Below are 16,954 nucleotides of genomic sequence, written 5' to 3'. Positions count from 1 at the left end.
CTTCCAAGCGAGCAACCGTTCTGTTCCATCTTTGGGGGATCTTGTGAGGTGCCATTACCAGCATGTATCTCCTCTCTGGCACTGGGTCCCAGGCGGTGCTCTGAGGGTGTTCCTTCCTGAAAAAGCAGAAGCAAAGCGAACCACACCATGGGCGAGATCAGCCAAGAGGCCGTGGAGAAATACCTGGAGGACAACCCTCAGTTTGCCAAGGAGTACTTCGCCAAGAGGCTGGCGGAAGCCCCCGGCCCGAGCGGGGCGCTGTCGCCGGCGGATGAGTGGGCCCTGTGCGCCGAGCTGCTGCGGGCGGTGCAGGAGGAGGCCCGCGGCGCCGAGCCCGCGGTGCACGGGGCCCTGCAGAAGTTGGCGCAGCTGCTGCAGGCCGACCGCTGCAGCCTGTTCGCCTGCCGGGCTCGCAACGGCACGCCTGAGGTGGCCTCCCGGCTGTTCGACGTCACCCCCACCTCCAGGTTTGAGGACAACCTGGTGGGCCCCGACAGAGAAGTCGTGTTCCCGTTGGAAATTGGGATAGTGGGTTGGGTTGCTCACACGAAGAAAGCCGTTAATGTCCCAGACGTGCACAAGGTAGGTGGCTTTATGACGGTGGGGCCCACCGGACGTCTTGGCGGGGCTGAGGGGAGGAAGCAATGGAGAGAGAGCCGGGAGCCGAGGGCCACCCTTGTAGCATGGGTTTGGCTATAACCTGAGTAGGAACGGTGGGGAGAGGATCCGCCAGGCCAAGGGTTGCCAGATTTAGCAAATAAAAATACAAGATGCCCAGTTCAGGTTGAGTTTCAGATAAACAATGAGTAAGTTTTTAGTGTGTGTCCCTTGTAGTGTTTTGCATTTTGTCGGGCAAACTCACCTGGGCCTGGTGCATTCCACGGGTGCTCCTTGCATCTCGTCCCTGTTCTGGGAACTTTCCTTCTGAACAGCGCGGCACAGTGGTGCTATTGGGAGATCAGCAAGCTCCTCGATGCTGAGACTTGTGAACTGCACCCCCCCCCCCCACCGCCACACACACACACACATACACACCTCTCACTCACAACCTTTTCAGGTCACTCTGTGCTCTGGGATGGACTGGCTCACAAGTGAACACTTTCACCTACAGACCAGATGTGCAGAAATAAAAAATAATACCATTTGAAAGTTCAGATGTTCACATTTGGATTGTGAAAAGTGTAAATTTGGGTGATAAGTGCAATTGACCATCCCAACCCGCTATAACTCAGCTGTACTCAGAATCAACTCCAGGGGCGCCTGGCTGGCTCAGTCTGGGGAGTGTGTGACTCTTGATCTCCGGGTGATGAGTTTGGGCTCCATGTTGGGTGTAGAGATTACTTAAACTTAAAAAAAAAAAAAAAAAAAAAAGAATCCACTCCAGTCATGTAGTTTGCCCCTGAAAACCCACAGCGTCCCGCACAAACACAAGGCATTGTTACGTGCTTTTAAAAACAAACACACAAACAAAAAAAATCACTCTTCTTGCCACCAGTGCTTATTCATTTTAAAAAGATTATAAAATACAAATAAGCAAAAGGGAGGAAATATAAATCACTCATAATTGTTCTGCTCATCAATAACCACAGGTACCAGCCTGTACTTTCTCCTGCTGACTTTTTTTCTATACGCACGCCCCATTAGTATGATTTGCTGCTAACCAAAGGGAAGCAGTAGCTTATGATGGAAGGGAATTGATGGGGAAGTGGTCCCTAAAATCTCTCTGCTTTCTGTGCCAAGGTTTGTTGGGTCGTGAATGGGGGCAGCTGGTCACAGGAGGATAATCCCCTTCATGCCTCCTGAAGCTGATTACAGGGGGACAGCCGCATGGATCCAGAAAGCACAGAAGTCGTCAAACATTAGCAACACTCTGCAAACAACCACACCACAGCCCTTAGGTGCAAGGGTTGCCATCAGATAGCACAGAGTCCCTCAGTCCTTTCTGATCCCTCCCTTCCGTGAGTTCAAGCTGGTCTAAGCTTCTGGGGCTGACTGCCCCCGCTTCAGTGACTAAAACAATTTGGGCCCTTTCAGCAAAATTCTCTTGACACCAATTAGGAGGCTATGCCCACTCACCCTGAGGCTTTCTCACGGGAATATGCTTCTTGCCAGTCTCCACCATCTCCAAAATTACTAGGACTTCAAACTTAAAGTGACATGCAAGTTTGTTTTTGTTTTTGTTTTTTTTCTGGAAAAAACCTTGCTTAAAGAGACAGGTAAAATGATTTCTGTTGTAATGCTTTATTAATGAGCCTAGTTCCACATGCTGAGAAGAGAATAATAGCAGAGAGCTACTTAACAGATCAGGCAGCCTTGGTCTGTTGCTGTCCATGGTGAGCAACGCTGCATGAACAGGACGGTAATGGAGGTGGAGGTGGGCAGGAGTCATGTTTTTCCTTTTTTTTTTTTTTTTTTACCTAAGGACTCCTGGTTGTTATGGGCAGAACAGAGAAGTATATGTTGAAGACAGACACCCTGCTCAGCTCGTTTGCTTTCCATTTCTACTGCTTCTAAGCGTTTTTTCTCATGGTTGGCAGAATAGTGCTTTTCAACTCTGAATGCACATTGAAATTGAATTGGGAGCTTTAAAAAAAATACCATGCAAGACTTAATAGACCAATACACCAGACTCTCAGGGGTTGGGATGCAGGCAATAGTATTTTTAAAAGCTCCCCAGGCGATTCTAAAATGCAGTCAATATTGAAAACCACTGGTGTGTTGGGTGAGCAGATGCAGGAGGGAAAAGTGGATTCCAAGGCAAGCATGGGGTACCAGATGGAAGGGGCTCCGGCAGTCTGGAGCTGACTTCTTCCTTGGGAAGAGGAAGCTGAGGCTGCATCTTTCCTACAGTCCATGGTATGGTCAGTGAGTGAGAAGGGCTGGACTAGATGAGGTGTCCCCACTCTGTGTCCAATGATCTTTCTACCCTCCCCCTACCACACATCCCTGCAATTTTGCCAGACTTTAATCAACTGTGGTAAAATCTGCAAAGGGAAAGATGGAAACCAATGTTTTAATGAAATTTCTACTAATTCTTCACTGTTTCTTTGTATCTGACAATTTCTAGGCATTTTCATATTTGTAATCTATTTGATTCTGGCAAAGACCCTGCAAGGAAGGAGGGACCATGTTTTTATTTCCATCCCGTATATGTAAGAATCTTCTCAATGGCAATTAGGCAGCATGTGACGGGTCTGGGACCATAACTTGGGTCTTCTGAGGTCTCCCTCTTTTACCACACCACTGACCACACGTGGCTTCTCTCTGGTTGACAGTGTTGGCACACGTGAGGGAAGGACGTGTCACACCTAGAAAAAGAGGTAAAGCCAGATGCCCTGACCTTGGGGGATCCATGAAAGTGATAGCAGGGAAGCCACGTGGTGTAGGGTGAGAGCCCGACCCCAGAGCAGGTGCAGGCCTGAGACCAGGTAATTGTGTGATAGATTGCTTTTCTGCACCTGAGACATAGAGGCAAATAAATATACAGATTCAACATACGTAAAGTGCCTGGTTCCTAGTAGGTACTCAGTAAACTACAACTACGATAATACTATATTTATGCCAACGGGCTTTCGGGGTCTGTGTTTAGGTGGCCAAAAAAGGGTCAATGATTATTGCCTGTTTTTAAAACAGGTTAAAGACAGGAAAACTTTTAATAATAGGAAACTGAGAGATATCCTCCTCAGGTTAATGATTTCTTTCTCTGTTGGGCAAACTGCTGATCAACTCTATGGGTGGCTTTCATTCTGAATGTGGTTTAAAAGAAAGCCACGGAGAAGTCCTAAGTTTTCAATAATTAACAGGTTGCCTATAGCTGCCGTACTTCTCTCCTCTGTATTCCTTCTCTTCTCTCTTTCTGGCTCCTGGTCTCAAGGGATAATGGTGTTTCATCAGAATCTAACAACGGGAAGATTGGATGAGGGACACAGTAAGTCTGCTGCTCTACATAATTTCTCCAGTTGCCTTCAGTGGCTTCTTTGAAGGGCCATCAAGGGGAGTTTGTGAATCCAAGAAATACAGGAATTACTCAAGCATACCTCACTGGGGCCTGTTTGAGCTAGTGAACTGGAAAGCCTCACCTCGCCTACCGTGTAATCTGACAGCTGGTTTTATCTAGGGCTTTCAGATACAATAATAAGCAAGCATTACATTTTGAAACTTGTAAGTCATTTTCTCAAAACAGCCGATTAAACTTAAGAATATTTCCTTGTGTTTAGAATCTAGGGTAAAATAGCACCAAGGTTTGAACCTGCAGAGTGAAGTGTGTTTGCAAAGAAACACTACCTGACTCCATCATCCCCTGGTGCGTGTGTCTGGTATTTTGATTATTCATTTAGTGGCCGAGATCGGTGTGTAAATGAGGCAGAACGGTAATCACAAGAGAGAACTACTGCTCATCCAGGGAGGCCCAATGAAGTCCCAGGTGTCTCTTCCCAGTAATTTTTGACCATCGATTATGTGTCAGAGACTTTTCTAAGTGCTCTACCCATCCTGCGTTGTTCTATGTGTCAGGAACTCTGGACAGTTCACAGTATCAGTGTTCCTGTTTTCACAAAGGCTAAGTAGCCTTCCCAGGATCACACAGCTGGTAAACTGAGGCCTGGTTTCAGCCAGGGTACTCTGACTCCAGAGCCTAAGTAAATGGCTGGTTTGTGTGGGTCCACGGTAGGAAAGGTAGAAAAGAAATCTGGGATAAGGGGCTGCATTTGACTCCTTTAGCATCTCACTGCTTCTAAGGGATCCTCCACAGGAGTGAATCACCCACTGAAAGTACAGATTCCTGGGGGAGATTGAATCTGTTTTAGGAGGTTAGGACTCGGTGGGTCTGAAGATCCGCATTTATCTGCAGATGGTTGTGAGGCACAGCCCAGGTCTACTGCTCTGAGCTGAGCTGTGACTTCTGTTGACCAAGTGGCCCTGTTCCCTGGTAGATTCCGGCCCAGAAGTCTCACACCAGAGGACTCCCACCTTTTTAATTTGGGAAACTGAACAGAGTCCAGCCTCTAGGGGTTTGTGCTGTTCTTAGAAGCACCATCAACACAGGGAAATGAAAATAATACAACCTATGAAAGGAAAACCACATTAATTTTGGCCTGTGAGTCTCAGAGTCAGCCTGAAAGTTCGGTTCAATTGAAGTTTCAGTTGAAGGTTCAATTGAAGGTTCAAAGGAGAGATAGTATGAGCCACAAAAGGCTGAGTCTACACCCATCTAGAGTGCGTGATCCTCTAACTTACAGCTGGTAAGAACGACTATCCTTGATCCTCTGACGCTCTTCCATTTATGGGCCTCTTCAAACTCATCACTGTGCCCTTCCCATGGTGAGGGTATTAGAATCATCTCTCGCGTCTACTGCATGAGGCTTGTATCTGGGAAGATCCTCTTCGTCTCTCCCAAAGAGAGAAATTAAAAAAAAAAATGCATGAAAGACATTAGGTTGGTAGAACATTAAAAACTAGTAAGCATCTCGTGCTGGCAAGAGAGTGGTCCTCTCACACATGACCAGTGGAAGTAAGATTTCCAACTTGTTATGAAAGTAATCTGTGTAAATAAAAACCACATACACCTGTGGATCCAGCAAAAGGGATTTCCACTTTGGGGAATCCATCACATAAAAACGAAAGCAAGCATGATTAGCACAACGTTGTTTGTAGTGGGGAAAACTATAAACAGTCTAAGTCAGTAGAGAATGGTCGAGTGGACCACGGGGCTCCCACACTGCGCTATTGTACAAGAATCTAGAGGGTAAATTCACATCCATATGCACTGGTCCGGAGGGAAGTCCACAAAATATTGTTATGTGATGAATGTCATGCATAAATTCGAAAAGAAAACTTTATGAAAAGGGAAAAAGAAAATCATTTGTCCAAACATTAGGGAAAGGTACGCAAGGAAACATACTAAGCAGTTAACACTGGTTCTCTCAAGTTGGTGAGATTAGAATCAGGTGGAGAGTATTAATCTTTTTCTTTGTGTTATGATATACTGGTTGTCTGATTCCAAGTGCACATTTTATTGTCATAATTAGAAAGAAGAGCTCGGTGGCCTATACCTGTAATCCCAGCTGTGCGCTCCTTCCCAGCACACTTTCTGTCCGTTGTAACCTTGCTTCCTCATAGCACTTCACTTTCCACTTTGCCGTGACATCACCTCTTTTCTCCTGGCCCAACCTCAGCCTCACCTAGAGAGGCCATAGCTCAGGTGGGAGATGCTCGTCCTGAGACCGGTGAGTTCATTCTGTGCAATCATGGGATGGGGGTGTGTGTGGGACCACTGTGCCGGGGCCCCGGTTGTCTGTACGGTTTGGACTAGAGAGAGTGGTCTGCTGCCATTCCCGGATCTACACTGCGTGGTTCTGTGCTGCTGTGGCAAACATGTGAATGTGTCTTTCAGAACAGCCATTTTTCTGACTTCATGGACAAACAAACCGGCTATGTCACAAAGAACCTGCTGGCAACACCAATCATGATAGGCAAGGAGGTTCTTGCTGTGGTTATGGCAGTTAACAAAGTAAATGCATCTGAATTTTCCAAAGAGGACGAGGAGGTAACACTAACCCTGGGCATCGAGTCAGAGACTTGGGAAACTGATTTGTTGTTTAACGAGAGAAAGATATCATACCTGATTTGGTTTTCTCTGCCTTCCATAGGTCTTTTCCAAATACCTCAGCTTTGTTTCTGTCATCCTAAAACTTCATCACACCCAGTACCTGTACAGTATTGAATCCCGGAGAAGCCAGGTAACAGGAAGGTGACATTAATCACTCCATGCCGACCTGTTCTGACAGAGGGACTCAGAGGCAACAAGCTCAGACCCCTCCTATCACTCATGGGGGTTTAAACCACACGGAGCAGATTCCCAAACTTTAGTCCCAGTTGTCTTCTCGTGGTCTGCTCCTGCCTCCCACCCCCCTTCCCTGCCTCTCCGTCTGTAGGTACCACTGGCTTGCCTTTCTTCAGTCTTTATCCCGGGTAGCCATGGTTTCTTCTGTGGGTTGGCTATAATTAGAGTAACCTACCCTACATGCTTGTTGTAACTATCAAATGATCATTATATGAGTTTGTAACATAAAGCTCTTAGCGGTGCCTGCTACATATTGAACCCCTTAATTTGAGGAGCAAATCACTCTTCTGAAGTCTGTTGCCTCCTTGAGCCAGAAGCATAAAGAACAACATTGGTAACCAGGGGGCCTGAGTCCAGGCTGCTCTCTGAACCTCAGTTTCTTCATCAGTACAATGTGGGGGAGAGTGGTGGGGATGGAGGGCTTCCACATCCCTTCCCATCCAACTGTCCAGGTAAGGTTACCTCTGGGTAGCTCAAGATGCATGGAACAAGGCCTATGGCTTTCTCCCCTTAACTGCCAGCACGAGCCAGAGGGCCCCCAATACTGGACCCTCTCCCCCAAAACTGCCTCTGCCTCCAATTTTAGGTCACTTGCCCTTTGAAGCCAAAACATTCGGGCACGGGGACCAATCATGAGTTACCACTTTCATAAACCCACACCCTTGCATCTGAGTAGTTTGTCAGACAGGTACACGTTCAAAAATGAAATTGCATTGTTTACTGATATGTGTTCTTTTTGTCTGAGACACCTTCTCCTTTCTTTTGGCTAATGCTCTGTGTCTTCACTATATTTTGTTCTGTTTTCTCTTTAATTCATCCTTTCAGATCCTTATGTGGTCCGCCAATAAAGTATTTGAAGAGCTCACAGATGTTGAGCGGCAATTTCACAAAGCACTCTACACAATTAGAACATATCTGAACTGTGAACGCTACTCCATTGGACTGCTGGACATGACCAAGGAGAAGGTCCTCATTCTTCCATACATTTTGTCTCACCTCAAATCGTCTATACAAGACAGTGATCCATTAAAAAATGGATAATATTCACACACAATGTATAATGTTCATTTCTCATCTTGTTTCATTCATTCGGTTGGAGCTCTCCTAGCTCAGCATAAGTAATGAACACTGTCTTCTGTTTCTTATTCTCCTTGTGAATTGAAGTTATTTTTTTCAGAGTAATTGTTCTAAGTGGATAAACACAGGACCAAGTGTCAGGAGAGCTGGGTTCTGATCCTGGCTCTGGGACTTTGTAGTTGAGTGTATTTGGGTTAGGGTGCTTTTGGCTACAAGTAACATCAGACCCAGCTAAAAGCATCTTTAACAATAAGACAGTTATTATCTCATTTAACAAGAAGTCCCAAGTTCTTCCTGGAAGAAGAAGGGCAGAAGAAGGGCAATTCTAAGTCTGATTCATTGAGAACGCAGCACGGTCATCAAGGCCCCAGGGGCTTCCTGTTTTCCCACGGCAGGGTCTCTGCCGCCTTCAGCATGGTGGCAAGGTCTCCTCTTGGGGTGGCAAGATGGCTGTTATAGCTCAAGGCATGGCACATGGACAGGACCAAACTGGGAGGCTTTTCCTGTAAATGTCACCTTCATCACCTTTCATGTGATGTGAGGAGCACCCTTCCCCAGAAGCGCCTTGGCAGATTTCTCCCCCTTCTTCACTGTCCACAACTGGGCCATGTGCCTGCCCTCAGACTAATCCCAGGCATCTCATATGGGCCACCCAGGGCCCATATGTACAAGCCCATATTCCCTGAGAAAAATGACCACCTGGCACCTAAATAAAATCAGGGTCTAGTAGGAAGAGGGAGAGAACAGATGTTGGGTAAGGTGGCCACACTGTTGGTCGTGCTGCATGATCTTGGCCAAGCCTCTTAACCTATTTAGATTTAGTTTATTTATCTGTAAAAGAGCCACTAACTATTGAGTCCGTTTGACTATGTGTCAGGGCAAGTGCTCTGTACGTATTGTTCATTAACGCTCACCACAACCCTATAGCATAAACTCTATTATTATCCCTGTTTTACAGATGAAAACGCTTGAGTGACTTGTTCACATTCACAAGTTCGTAAGCGATATTACTGGAAATCGTAGGTCTTTTCCAGCTCTAAAATTCTGGATTTATAAAATAAATAAGTAAATAAAATATGCAAAGCCATGAAACTCATAGAAGATATAGTAGGTCGTGGAACAGTTTGTTTAATATGTTTAAATATAATTGCTTCCAGGAATTCTATGATGAGTGGCCAATCAAACTTGGAGAAGTCGAGCCTTATAAAGGTCCAAAGACACCAGATGGCAGAGTAAGTGCAAACGTCTTCCTTAGTGATATGTGTGCATGGTACAGGGTGCCAAAACCAGTAGGGAGGAAAGAAGAGTGCTGGCCTGAGAAGCCCTGGATTCTAGTCCTGTAAGTTTTTGGGGGACCTCAGAGTAGTAGAAAGAACACTGGACAAGGAGTTTGAGGTTCAAGTCCCAGGTCTTCCCTAGCCAGCTAGGTGCTCCTTGCCTTAACTCATTGTTTAACCTCTCAATTTCCTTTTCTGTAAAGCCGGGCTTAGCGAATCAATAGATCTCAATAGGGAGGGACACATCAGAGCCACCTGCCCAGCTTTTTAAGTGCACTATGCCCAGGCCCTCCTTCAAACCTGCTGGACTCGAGACTCCAGGCAAGGGTTGGATAGTTGTGTCCCCCTTGACACAAGCTTCAGAGGGCAGGAACGATGTCTCACCACCATGTTCCCAAACACACAGGAAAGTGAAGGTACTGGGATAGAATGTGTCCAGGCCTTGGGGTTTTCATCTGCCCAAAGAAGTAGAGAGATTAGTTCTCAAGTCCCTTCCAGCTTGGAAGGTGGGAAATGTTCATTATACAGTGGGGAAGAGAAAACATTGACTGAGGTTGAGAAATTACATGGTTTGTTCCACTGAAGTTAGTAGTCAGGTATTTCTGGACAATAGAAAGGGATCAGCTAAAAGTAAAACAAGATTCCCGTGAAAGCTGTTTGGATAAACTCAACTTTTAAAATTTAGCTTCACAGGCTTGTTCATGTAGATAAATAACCAATAGTATTTTCTAGTTGTGTTGCAAGCTTGTAATCAGGACATGAGTAATTTGGTGGTAGTTATGCAGAGCAATGCGGTTAGAATGTAAGGTACCATTTAAATGAGTTTTAAAGTATAAGCTCGCCTATAAGAAGTGTTTTCTTTGGGAAATGAGATCACTCTCATAATCTCTTTCCTCTTAGGAAGTCATCTTTTATAAAATCATCGATTACATTTTACATGGAAAAGAAGAGATCAAAGTGATCCCGTGAGTACTGTCCTCAGCAGCCAGGAAGTTGCCATTTTGTTTTTGCGCACAGTGCCTTTCTTCTCTGTATGACAATGATTTTCTTTCTTCTAATCTTCCTCAAGGACACCTCCTGCAGACCACTGGACTCTCGTTAGTGGGTTGCCGACCTATGTTGCTGAAAATGGATTTGTAAGTTATTGAACACATTTAAACCTTGAATAATACTGGATGAAGCCCTTATCAACTAAGGGGTGGGAGCAGTTGTGAAAGTAAAATGCACACACATGTGAGATGCCCACACAGGACGTGGGGGAGAGGCATCTTGGCAGTTGAAAGTAGGTTGACTGGAGACTTCCAGATTACACAAAAATATTTAGTCGTTGTGAGAAAGATTCATCCATTCCCCCAACTTTTTATTCTGTTAGCCATGCAAATTTCAGACATCCTTTAGAAGTCTGTGACCATGATTCATGTTAGGTTTAATTTGATCTCAAGTACAGTTACCTTGGTCAAGACTTGTGAAGCATGGGAAATTACTGACAAGAGAGAAAAATGAATAAATGGGGAACTTTGCCACTGATTGCAATGCAAAATGTAGTGGGTTGATAAAGTAAGTGAAGATCTTTGCCCCGGTCTATCACGTGGGGTGGGATGGGATGGGATGGACAGATAGCAGGCCAGGTCTGGCTAAGAGAAGTCAAGATATAGGCAGACAACAAGCAAGAGGTCTCTGGTAGGTCCCACAGGTCTCCAGGCCAGAGAACCAGAGTCACCATATTTTTCCCACTCTGCCTCAGCCATGCTTTCCTTCCTTCTCGTGGCTGATTTCTCTCCCTTGTTGGGCTTCTCCACCTTCTGTGTCATCTTTTGGCACCAAGATTCCTCCCTGCGAGAGTTCAATGCTTCCAACATTTCTTAGTGTTGGCATTTTCCTATCTTCCCCGTTATGAATCCAAGTTTCTGTAATGTATTTATAGCACTTACTTGCATATTTGCATATTTGATTTCGCTTTAGCGTTGTCCTTGTGTTTTGAGCAGTGTTCATTCATCTTCATTATTTAGTAAATGGGCATGTGAATTATAGTGACTAATAGAGTCACTCGAGGGTCAGAGGGAAGGAGAAATAAAACCTAGGTTAGCTCCTGTTTTCTTTCACTGTCGCAAATTTGCCTCTGCTTAGTGTGAAAGTTGCTGGGTTTGGAACAGTAGCAGAGTAAGGAAAATTCCAGATGTGACTGCAGGATGTTCTTATGTCAGGGTGCTTTGCTTTGGGGTTTCCAGGAGGCCTAAACCCTGGGGTCACTGGGTACAGGACCAGGTGGCCTCAAACAGGTGACATGATCCCTTTTTCTAGGTAGAGACATGCCAAAGGGGAAGAAAAGAAAACGAAGAGAAAAAACAATTTTATTTCTTTTAGGAATAAACAGCACTTTACACTAACAAATATCATGTTTTCAAAATCACTCCAAAATAATTGGAGTATTTTTTAAATGTTACTCCTGACTTAGTAGTAATGACGAAAACATTCCAATTCATTCCTGAGTCCACAGATACCACAACTTTTCAGCATCTGTACATAACCAGATTGCTCGACCATTGACCCCCATCCTTTGTTTCCTTGCAGGCCACCTAGGCAGTTTTCTAGGGAAACAGGGTTTCCCCAAAAATCAGTTTGGAGAAAACAATCGTGTCAAAAGCCAGTTCATTGAATGGTTAATTTGCCAAGTCATCAACTTGCCATATTACCAACGTGCCAAGGGATTGATTCCCAAAGCAGGGGAGGATTTTCCGCCAGGTTTTGGTTCTATCACAGACCCACTGCACATGCTTCACTGCTGCCTTCCACATCGGAGCTCCTTCCCTGGGCCCCATCCCTGCTCTCTGAGAGCCCAAGACTGGCAGCAAACTGTTGTAAATCTAGTTTAAGGTATTTCTCACAAAATTGCTCATTAGGCAAATTGGCATTCCCAAAGTGATTTCCAGAGAATTGAGCTTGAGCCATTTCCTGGGACTCTAATTATGATTAGGGTGAACATACATCCAGTTTGCCTGGGCCAGCTTCCACGCACACCTGTTGTGCTTGAGTTATCAATAGTCCTCCCTTTCACTCCCAAAGGTATCACCCTATCATATGCACTTACAAGAGGCAGGACTTACTAAAAACATATTTTGTGTCTAGCACAGGATTTTCTCCAACTTGACATTATTGACATTTGGGGCCAGACAATTCCTTGTGGGGAACTATCCCATGCACTGTACGATGTTCAGCAGCATCACTGCCCTCTACCCATCAGATGCTTTTACACCACCCTGGCTGGGAACCACTAGCCTAGAGGATGATTTCAAACATTTCAGCAGACCCAGCCAGAACAATGCATTCCTGGGCGGGGCAGGGTGGGGGCTGCTGTAATATCGTGGTGCACTCTATGACTCAAGAGCCCTGGGTGCCTTGACTCGGTCCTGCCCTGGGCAAATCCCTTGGCAAATCCTTGACCTTGGGCCAGGGAGGGAGAGAGGGAGGGAAGGAGGGAAGGAGGGAGGAAGGAAGGAAATAGAGCCTTCCCAGAATCTCTGTCATCCCTGCCCCAGCAGAATGACCTTCTCCTCAGCTTCCTCCACTCCTTGGTCTGAACAGCTAAAAGTTTTGAATTTGGAAGAAGAATCCTTAGAGGCTGGGAAGAGTAGGCAGAAGCAGAGATTGTGCTAAATGTCACACAATGACTTAATTAGCAGAAGAGAACCTCAATGTGTTGTTAGCAAATTTGGCCCAGCCGTGGCTCAGTGTGAATAATTTGCCTGCAAACCATGGAGAGCCACAGAAGAAACCCTCGCCTCAAATGCATCCTTTCTTACACTGCTCTGTGGGTTGGTGGTCCCCCCTCCGCACGATGTTTCAGGACTTTCATGTCCTCTTGCTTTACAGATATGTAACATGCTGAACGCCCCCGCAGATGAGTACTTCACCTTTCAGGTAACTCTGCCCTCCGCCAGGCCTCCTATCACTGCTGCCCCTCCCCCATCCTCAGGGTCTGCCTTGTGCTCAGGTGGCCGGGAGGCACGCACAAGGCTTACGTCCCATTCACCCTGGAGGGACCAGGGTCACCAACCAAGTAGCAGATTCTTCAGGGAAGGGAGAAGAGGTGGGAGGTGCAGGGGGATGAGAGGAGACAGGGTGTTTATCACCCCAGCACTGGGCGGGGAAGCGGGGGGACCCTGCCCCTTCTCCATGCCCTCCCACTCCTGGTCACTCAGTGCTTCAAACAGCGCCTGGCACATCATAGGTGCTCACTAAGTGTTCTTCGCAGGAGTGATCAGCTGCACAAGGTCTACCACCTGGATTCAGCCCTTTTTGGTTTTCCCAGGCCCTTCCCTGCAGCTTATTAGAAAAGAAAAACTATTTATCGGGTCCTCGGGGGCCTCTCCTGCTGTCAGACTCTTGGTTTTATCTTTCCTCCTGCAGCATCCTGGGATCCCCCTCCCTACCTGTCCCCTCTGCCACCCCCTCCCCACGTGACTGCTGGGGAGAAACTCGCATCTATCTCTGCGGCCCCTCCCTTTCTGCCTTCTGGTTTGTGTTCTGTGTCCCTATTTTCACAAACATCCACTTAGAGCCCTAGTTCCGGTCAGGAACAGAGAGCCACCAGTGTCTTCCTGTCTGTCACACAGACACACACACACAGAGCCCCAGCTATGCCTGCTGGACAGGCTGCCTCCTCGGGCGAGAGGGGTGTGCCAGCAGCAGCAGACGCAAGCCGGGCCTGGGGAAACCTACGGGCGCCTGCTTTGTTTCCTGGAAGGTTTCCCTCGGATCTCCTTGTTCGTCCCTCTGCTCACTGATGTGGAAAACACACAAACACCATATGGCGCGTTTGCTCCTGTTCCTCCCTCCTTGCAGCCAAAGCCTCACTGTGACCATGCTGTGCTGGCCCTGACCCCTACATTTATGGCAGTTGGGTGCCGGGGAAGAGTACACAGGAAGGAGCAAGGGGGCAAGCACTTTCTAAAGTATCTGACCCTAAGCAGTCCTTGTCGGAACAGGGATGGGGGGGAGCTGGCCCGGGAGAGCCCGGACTCTGCTCTGATATTTGGGGGCAGCCACGCATGGCTCCGAGGATAAAGATTTTGAGAACCACTCAAATCTTTTTCCCCAAAGCTTTGAATGTCAGGACACAATAAGTTGAGGCTTGGTTTCTCTGCTTTTCATTCCAAGTATAAAGACGAGCTTGCCAACTAATAAGCAGTTGTTTATTGAACACCTGTCATATGCCCAGCACCGGCCCCTCACTTACATGGAAGCCAACAGTGTAGGAAATGCTCTTCCGCAGGATTAGGAAATAGCCTCACAGACAAAAATCAACAACTCCGAAGCATTTGGAAATCATCTAAACTGCTACCTTGTGCGCTCCAGGCTAAAAGTGCTGTTAGAATTCTGAAAAAGAAAAGTTCCGTATGGCTGGAAAAGGTGAGAGAAGGCTTCACAGGAGAGGCAGGCCAGCCTGGGCCTCTGGGGACGGCTCACTGTGCTGAAGGAAGCAGAAGAGCTACCCGGGGAGCTTATTTAAGATGCACATCCTCAAATTATGACACAAGCTTGAAAAAAAAGAAAAAAAGTCTTGCACGTTGACCTTACACCACACTTTGAGAAATGCTCCTAAACTTCTGTGTCTGTATCCCCCCACTAGAGTGTTATCAACCTGAGCTTAGGGCCTGTGGTTAGTAGCCCCAGCAACTAGCCCAGGTCCTGGCACATCACAGGGGAACACAAAAGACGGTTTTGATGGATCCGTCAGGAACACAGAAACCACACTAGGTATTTCAACAGAGAGAATTTAATATAAGGAATTAGTTAAGCAGGTGTTGGGGGACAGAAAAAGTGAATGGGGAACACTGAGGCTTCCGATCCTTATAGCAGTGGGCAAAAGAGAAGCCATTAGGGTTGTTACAGTGTAGATACTTGGTTCCAGTACACTGCATCAAATGGCCTAGAACACTTTTATGGCTCTATAGTCCCAGCTAATTTCTGACCCAGTGTAGGAATTGTACAGCTCACATAGAGATTAGATTATTCTTCCTTAAAGATAACCAGAGTTGGGGGAAGGTAGCTACGACAGGGTAGTAGTTCAGGGAAGCCTGTGATGCTCCATTAGTCCTCTATCTTGATCCTAGTGGTGGGAGCACATATGTACACATGTGATGAGCTTGCATAGAAATACACACACGCATGCACACACACACAATAAGTACACATAAACCTAGTGAAATCTGACTGAGATCCATGGATTGTATCAGTATCTATTTCCTGGATTTGATGGTGCACTACAGTTACACAAGCTGTTACCTCTGGGGAAACTGGGTGAAGGGTACCTACGGCTTAACTATACATTTCTTTTGCAACATCCTGTGAATCTATAGGTATTTCAAAATTAAAAGTTAAGAAAATAATCTAAGTGTCCTTCCTGTTTGTAGAAAGGACCTGTAGATGAAACTGGCTGGGTCATTAAAAATGTCTTATCCCTGCCTATTGTCAACAAGAAAGAAGATATTGTGGGAGTAGCTACATTTTACAACAGGAAAGATGGAAAACCTTTTGATGAATATGATGAACACATTACTGAGGTAAGTGCAATGATAAACTAATGGAGACAAATGAAATTCATGAAACAATAGAGGTGGCACAATTATTTGTTATTCTGGAGTGATATTTTTGAAGGGCCATTAAGGCATGAGTCACATATGTTTGCGGTCAATATGTGGTTATTGTGTCATTTCTGTTTCCTGGCTTCTGTAAACTGCAACATTTTCTTCCAAAGATTGAACTTTGGCTTAATCAAAATTCTTTACAATATTAGGCAACTGGACAGAAATTTTCTATCTCCTTTCCCCACCCTTTCTATTCCTTATGTTTCTTGCTGTCACCCTCAATCCTCTGAGTTTCAGGCTGTGCTTTATTCTACTGGATATTGTAATTCTTTTGCTCTAATAAAATATTCATGGTGCCTGGTGCACTTTGAAAAGCAAGGGATTAGCCAATTTCATTGTCTGGGGCTGATTATTAGTACGTTTTTGTTCTTAGATTGAAATACGAAGCTGAATTGTTGATGGTAGAAGGGAGATTGATTGAGAGGAAAGAATGTAGATGGTTGCCTCCAAATCAGTTTTTCAGTTTTAGAGAATTGAATCACATTTTATCCATTTCAGACTCTCACACAATTTCTTGGATGGTCTCTTTTAAATACTGACACCTATGATAAAATGAATAAGCTAGAAAACAGAAAGGATATAGCTCAGGAAATGCTCATGAGCCAGACCAAAGCTACTCCTGATGAAGTCAAGTCTATTCTGGTAAGTGGGGAATTCAGTCCTGTGGACATTAGGTGGCATCTAAGCACAGCTCCTGGAATTCGCCTAATTACTTAGAGGTCTGACAAATGAGAATAGGTTTAGTCCTAGGCTAAGGAGGAGGAGACAAGGAGATTGGTGGGGGGTGGGGTGGGGGCTGTGGACCTGGGTGGCCCAGTGGACACAGAGCCTTATTGGACTTCTTGGCTGCTTGGTTGGAATAGCACTTTGCTTAAACAACAACAACAACAACTCAACTCCTGGGTCTGTAGGAGCTGGAGGAGTGACATCTAGATTCAAGTACGTTAGCAAGGAAAAAATATTTCCAGGAAGGGAAGTGTATCAGTCAGTTATTGCCATATACATTGCCATGTATAACAACCATACCATCTCAGTGGTATACAACATTAAACATCTATTTTTTCACTCATGCATTGGTGGGTTGACTAGTCTTTTTTTTTTTTTTTTTTTTT

General features: G+C 45.7%; 1 protein-coding gene across 1 annotated transcript in view; it reads left to right on the top strand.

Annotated features, from left to right (window-relative positions):
• The first annotated feature begins 147 nt into the window (after nt 1-147).
• The window catches only part of PDE6C (phosphodiesterase 6C), a 44,594-nt gene continuing 27,787 nt past the window's right edge, over nt 148-16,954 (top strand). Inside the window, exons 1-10 of the mRNA XM_030335148.1 lie at nt 148-582; nt 6,392-6,544; nt 6,648-6,737; nt 7,667-7,807; nt 9,076-9,150; nt 10,096-10,160; nt 10,265-10,331; nt 13,066-13,113; nt 15,609-15,758; nt 16,341-16,484. Coding sequence (XP_030191008.1) covers nt 148-582; nt 6,392-6,544; nt 6,648-6,737; nt 7,667-7,807; nt 9,076-9,150; nt 10,096-10,160; nt 10,265-10,331; nt 13,066-13,113; nt 15,609-15,758; nt 16,341-16,484 — 1,368 coding nt within the window. The remainder of the gene's footprint in view (nt 583-6,391; nt 6,545-6,647; nt 6,738-7,666; nt 7,808-9,075; nt 9,151-10,095; nt 10,161-10,264; nt 10,332-13,065; nt 13,114-15,608; nt 15,759-16,340; nt 16,485-16,954) is intronic.

Source organism: Lynx canadensis, chromosome D2 (assembly GCF_007474595.2).
Source record: "Lynx canadensis isolate LIC74 chromosome D2, mLynCan4.pri.v2, whole genome shotgun sequence".
Lineage (NCBI taxonomy): Eukaryota > Metazoa > Chordata > Mammalia > Carnivora > Felidae > Lynx > Lynx canadensis.
The sequence above is the reverse complement of the archived record's forward strand: the minus strand, read 5'-3'. Positions and strand labels throughout refer to the sequence as shown.